Source organism: Olea europaea, unplaced genomic scaffold (assembly GCF_002742605.1).
Source record: "Olea europaea var. sylvestris unplaced genomic scaffold, O_europaea_v1 scaffold402, whole genome shotgun sequence".
In the NCBI taxonomy this organism is placed as follows: Eukaryota; Viridiplantae; Streptophyta; class Magnoliopsida; order Lamiales; family Oleaceae; genus Olea; species Olea europaea.
In genome coordinates this window covers 202,887-209,418 of record NW_019259821.1, presented here as the reverse complement: position 1 = coordinate 209,418, position 6,532 = coordinate 202,887, and the positions used below count along the sequence as shown (strand labels likewise).

The window sequence follows — 6,532 nt, the reverse complement described above, 5'->3', positions numbered from 1 at the left end:
GGAATGGATAAAGTGGAGAAATTTAAGGGCAATTGTCCAGTGAAAACGTGTCATATTTTTCTTCTTTCAAATCAAACGGCTAGTAAATTCTGGCCGTTGGATCATTGAATTTACGGTCGGGCTACAACGGTCACCTGGGTTTGCATCTGCCACGTGGCATTTGAGACGTTGCTTTCAAACTATTTAAACTTATTTTTGTTTAATAATTGCTTGAGATTTGCACTATTATTAGGTGGCTCAGAATGCGAGGCGCTCTCCCCCACTCTGCTTAATAGGGTTCTACTTATTATTTCGACTTATTTAAATTAATTAGAGAGACTAAATAATAAAAACTTTGATAGAAAGACTCTACATGATAAAAAGACTTATTCTTTCGACATTAATTAAAAAACTTGAACTTAACTGAAAAAAATTCTTCATTTTTGGAAACAGCAAATAATTTCATTAATAAATGTCGACGCAAATGGCAGCCGCAATAAATACTAGAATACAAGTTTTCCAATCAAATGAACATAACATCAAGACTACCTTAAAAAAATAAAGAGAGGTGCTTCTACAACACAAACTTTAGATAGGATATCAAAAGTTGCCACTCATTTATATTTCAAAATATTTCTCTTTGTGAGAAAAATAAGGATTGTCTCAAAGTTCATAAAAATTCAATCGCAAAACAATAATTAGACAACAAATCATAATCATTAATCGATGAAAGACAAAAATTCATATGTAATTGAGAGATAAAATTGGCAACAAAATATCAAAAATTCAATATCCATAAAAATTGAAATATAAGCGCGCAAATAATGATAACATTCAAATGCATAAACATTTTAACAAAAAAAAAAAAAAAAAAAAAAAAAATAATAAAAAAAAAAAAAAAATCATCAATTTTTTGGTGTTCGTTTGATCTTGTTTTATATTAAAATTATCAATTAAAGGAAAATATTTTTTTTACAATAATTTTTAGAATTTGGTTCCATTGCCAAAAAAAATAAATAAATTAATTAATTAATTAATTAATTAAAAAAACGAAAAAAAAAATGCTATAGTAACTTGAGTTCATGGAAATTGGCTTATATGACACCAAAGGTGAAATTTCATTTCTAAGAGAAAAAAATGGGTATCAAACAAGGTTAAATTGGAAGGTGGAATTCCAATTCCATTTTTCATGGAATTCCACCTCCAATCAAACACACCCTAAGAGAAGTCCCTCTCTGAGTGATATAATCTCAACACATCTTCAATATCATTGAGTCTTGAAGTTTGAGTTGCAAATAAGAATTACTATCCCCTCTACATCTCGAATCACTCTTCCCGCTCCTGCGGGTTCAATCAACATTGATCGTTTTGTAGCCCCTCCTCCTCTCCCCACCAACTCCCAAGTCCCTCCACAAGGCCAACCACAATCTCTACCAAGTCCCGAACTAGTGTCTCCACTAGTTCGATTTAGAAGTCATTTTTATCTTTAATCCACTTATTTATAGGAAGTGGGTTTAAATTGATTAAAAAAAATCATTTATTAAAATTACATATAGAAATGTTTTTTGTATTTTGTAATCTACTTAATTGGTAAAGGTTAAGTGTGGATCCCTACTAGTACAAATGAATTATTATTGAACTATGCATGCTCCGGCAACAAAAAGAAAACTACAATCACATAATGAATAATATAGAAATGATTAATACTTGGCCACTCTCAAAGAGAAAATAGGACGCAATGTGTAAAGAGTGGAGATTATGGATTCAATTTGTAAGCGAATTGAATTGTTCTTATGTTAGTATTTCATTTTTATTTTTAATATTTTGGGTTGGTTTTTAAATTTTATCACATGGAAGAGAATCAACGGCTGGAGCGTCCTGGAGAATAAGCACAGCCATTGACTTTTTATGGTAGGGCAACAAATATGCTGAATTTGAAAATCCAAATCACATTTTTATATTACTCAACAACATTCAGTTGATCTTTATCAATATTGTGATTTTATAAGTTACATTATAAATCTCTATTTCATCCAAAGAAAACAATTAGCACATAATTTTCTAATAATTCGAGTAAAAAATACTATATGCTACGGGATCTTTTGACAAAGCTCTTCATAAAAATTTAGCAGATTTTGATAAAAATTCATGTAATATTTAATTAAAAGTCGATAAAAATTATGAATACTATGAAATGTTGTTAAAATTGAAGTTTCATCAGTTAAAAAATAAATAAAATTTTTACAACGTTAACTAGCACTTGACAATGTACAAACACAAGGAATGAATCAAATGCAAGTGCTGCTTTGATCTGCCCAAGGACTGCTACATCCGATAAAATGAACACAATAAGAGAAGAAACAAATGGGACTACATATCTATTCTATAAGCCCGTTCTGTTTGGTTATTTGTTTAACAAAAGAAATTTAATGGCTAGCTTAAGTTGCTTTAGCAAAGGATATGCGGAATTCACCAATGTCATACGAAATGTCATTTCCATTTGTCACACAGATCCTTCCAAGTAGTATTCTCTGAGTTACAATAATGAAACAAGTGAGTCGATGAGGGAAGAAGGAATCCCCCTGCATATCAACGGAATAGCAAGCACAGATGCCATTCTTTGCTGCTCATTTGAATAGGGAAGAGAGCTTAGGGCCTCTTCTTCCTTGTTTCTCACTCTTACCAAGCTCATCTTTTTCCTTCTCTTCGGTAGCCAGCCCATAAGCAGGTGAATCAGAAGTTTCATTTCCCGTCGCTGTTCCCTGTCGCTTGATTCTTTCCTTTGGTAAGTGATGCTTCTCTTCAGGCATGTGATGCCTTTTTGTAACCTTATCGTGCGCCTTCTCAAAAGACTCTATATGTTTCTCAGGACTCTCTCGGTATTCTTTATTTGCAACCACTTTCTGCTTCTTTGCCGTCAATTTGTGTTGCGACTTTCCCAGCATTTGGCTTATCGCCCCTTGATGCAAATCACTACTCTCCACATTTTCAGTATCATTAGTTGAGCAATCCTTCGGTAAACAAACATTTTCTTTGCCAGATACCTCCTGACTCTTCTCGACTACACCTTGGCAATCTCTCTCTTCCATAGAATCTTGCTTAATCTCAGCCATCTTCTTGGGCTGCTTACACACAACTGTCTTCTGATTTTCACTCAAATTGTCCACATAACTATTACCTTCTAAATACCTTGTCTTACTAGCATTGTCCAATAGGAGCTCATTATCAGGCAATGATAAGCTTCGCTTCTTACCAATCTTGCTTATAGAGTCACCTTTCCTAATACAAATTGATGTCTGCCGAATACTTTCAAACTCCATATTTTGTGGAAAATCAATTGCTTGGGAATCAAACTTTATCCGTTTGGATACTTCTATGTCTTTGTCATCCCCACAAACCAGAGTGTCCAGTATAATTTTGCCCAGGACAAACCTAATCTCACGCACGTTTCCCTCTCCAAGCAAGCGGTAATCAATCTCCAGGCTATTTCTGTCTGTCTTCGAAGATGTAATATCTTTTGTGAGGATCTTAAAAACATGCTCGACATGTTGCCCCATTTTCCTGGATATGAAAACCTGAAATATAAAGTATTTTCGCGTACATCAAATTCACAAATGAGACTGATTTATAAATAATGAGTATAAAGTGCCATGTTAGTAGCCTGCACTGATGCAATTACAATTTTTTACTCATCCCCTCAGACAGATACGACTGCAGCATAGCTCACCCACACCCAACTTTCAGGTGGTAACAGTAGGCAACCCCACCAACTCATAAGGCAAACAAGAAAACGTTAGGAAGTAACAAACTGCAAAAGGCATCTTGAAGTCTTATTCGGGGAGTCCCAGAATAGCAATGATTGATATAAACTGATACAGTTCTTCATTTATGGAATAAGATAAATGAATTTAGTTCCTGAAGAGTATGTAAGGCGAAATAGCATAAATTTGGAAAGATGGACCTTAACCTTGTATGTCATGATAACAGATTTGTCGAGCACTGCTTTTTCATTATAATTGATAGATTTGAATGCCAGCAGAATTCAAACAATCCATTGAAAATGAAGACTAGACAAGAAAATTGCAGTCTCAAGACAATTTTTATTTTATTTATTATTATTATTTTTTGTGTGGATGTCTACTGAAAATGGGATGGAGACTAGTTCCTTTTTGAGGAATTGCATAAAATAATCACATCAGAGGTTTTATTCAAAAGTATTGAAATAGATAAACTAGGCTTACAAATAATCATAATAGTACATCTAAGTGATACGAAAAGAGGGAAAAGAGACCACGCTAAGGACTGGGGATTAAAGGGTCATATGAATTAATCCTGAAAGGTAACAAGGATATCATACAATTTCATAACTACGGATGCCTGATTAAGCATCTGTATCCATTCTAGCTACCACAAGCCATCTTTATACCAGGTAAGGGCAGAATAATCACAGAAGAAGCATCAGTAATCAAAACTTATTTACTTACCAGACCTGAGCATGTAAACTCTGGGAAACTGGCCATTGCTTTCAAAAGGCAATCTGTGTCAACTAAAAGATCTACAGAATTTTGCACTTGCACTACAAATTGCGTGACTCTTTCAGCAATTTCATTATCTGATAAGAAATCGGAAGTGTTTAAAACTTCTGGTGCATAAATACATGTGTCAGGAGCGTGTTCTCTAGCAAATTTAATACTATCCTTCCACTTTCCATGATAAAGAACTGAAGCCAGAGTCAAAACCACAACTGCTTGTTGAGGATTATAAATCAATGCAAGGTGAAATACCAATAGCGCAACCCTGTCCCATACACGAATGAAAGTATGAAAAGATTAAGCAAGCAGTCTCTGAACCAGAAAAGATAATTAGACATAATTTGTAGGCATCGTCAAAACAGAAAAATAAAAGGACAATAATTAAAATATTAATCCATATGCAGTCAAAGACTACGCTAGTAGAAGTTTTATATCATTTGGTACAGTGATACATGAGGAATCATGCTAAATAAATGGGGTATTGATCCCCAGAAATATTAGACCAACTAACAACAACAGAATGAGTTGCTGAATGATAATTCCAGTTACATATTCAATCAAGCAGATCCATTATTCTTATCAGTTTTACATGCGCAAATTTAATTTCAAATGTCCTCGGTGATTAGCATGCTCCATAATTCCAAACTTATCTGGGCCCTTGATCAACTTCAAAACCTTAGATATGATTGTGTGGGGGTAACAACAAACTTAAATCAGCACTAGCATGTTGGGTGATCAATTTTAAAACAGACTGCACGAAAGTTGGGCGAAATTGCAATTGTACTCACAAAAACTTAGTCATTTACTATGTCATATGGGGTCATGGCAAGAGGATCAACAACAGGTTGAGTGAGATTTCTTTGTGAAATCATCTAAATTATGTTAGGAAAAGAAAGTTGCTAAGAGCTTTGCCTGCAATGATGACATTGATGAGTAGCATAATTGCAAAATTGTCCTTTGTTCTGAGTCAGACTAAGTAGTGATATTGTTCTATGTACATGAAATAAGGAGATAAATCCTCTAGTACATAATGAAGTTGTAAGTGTGTCCGCCATAATCAGAGATAAGCTTTAAATAGTTCTAAAACAATAACATAAGAGAATCAGAGTCAGGTTGTCTTGCTGGACCATTCACTCTTTACATAAGCTGTTCACAACGTTATACAACAAATTGGTTGTAACCCACTGTTTTACAACCGCCCAAACCCAACCCAAGCCTTCTTGTTACCTAAATGAAACAACAAAATGATGGGAGGCAGGAAACTATGTGTATCAACTCCCACCCCATACCCACCAGTAGGAGCATAGTTCCATAAAAGAAGAAATATATGGTACCAGTAAATTCTGGTGCAACAAACAATAAAATGACTCACCACAAAGTAGAGTCACAAGGCCGATCACACGTAATCAGCTGATCTAAATTGAAAAATAATCTCTGAAAAAATGAAAAAGTAAATTGATAACAGAAGAGGATCAACGGGAAAAGCACTGAGGCAAAAAAAAAAAAAGGATAAATAAACTAGGGATTCAAGAAAAGTGTAAGCTCATGAGAAAGTTGGTTTTTTAGCTAGCACAGGAAGAGAGAGAACAGAAATACAGTATTAGTAATGATAGAGGCCACTATATGCTATAATAGGAAATTAACTTACCATAAGCATTGAGGAACGTAGGCCAGGTTGTTTTCCTGCCTGTTTAGCAAGGTACATTGCCTATAACACAGAAATTAAGACTTAAGAGATCCCAGATCTAAGGTTTACTAGTGAAATGGCAAACAATGGAAAGGACAAAAATACTTACATGACATGGTAGAAAAATTTCGAGCAGCTTGAACTTGTGAAGTAAAAGGAGAGAGGGCTCAGCTGCTCCATAGGATAGCATATAATTTAACTCCAGCCATGCTCTAGACTAAAGAAGAAATGATGAATTACTTATAACAATTTCAAGAAAATAAGGAATATAACAACTTCCTGAAGGAGAAAGTAATAAATTCCTCTCTCCTCCTTTGTAGTTGTGAAGGTAAGG

General features: G+C 34.4%; 1 protein-coding gene across 1 annotated transcript in view; it reads right to left on the bottom strand.

Moving 5' to 3' along the window:
- Positions 1-2,200: 2,200 nt before the first annotated feature.
- LOC111387420 overlaps positions 2,201-6,532 on the bottom strand; it is an 8,115-nt gene continuing 3,783 nt past the window's right edge. The window contains exons 9-14 of the mRNA XM_023011974.1: positions 6,446-6,510; positions 6,308-6,415; positions 6,160-6,219; positions 5,884-5,945; positions 4,464-4,776; positions 2,201-3,554 (exon numbers count right to left, since the gene is read on the bottom strand). Coding sequence (XP_022867742.1) covers positions 2,607-3,554; positions 4,464-4,776; positions 5,884-5,945; positions 6,160-6,219; positions 6,308-6,415; positions 6,446-6,510 — 1,556 coding nt within the window. The 3' untranslated portion in view covers positions 2,201-2,606. The remainder of the gene's footprint in view (positions 3,555-4,463; positions 4,777-5,883; positions 5,946-6,159; positions 6,220-6,307; positions 6,416-6,445; positions 6,511-6,532) is intronic.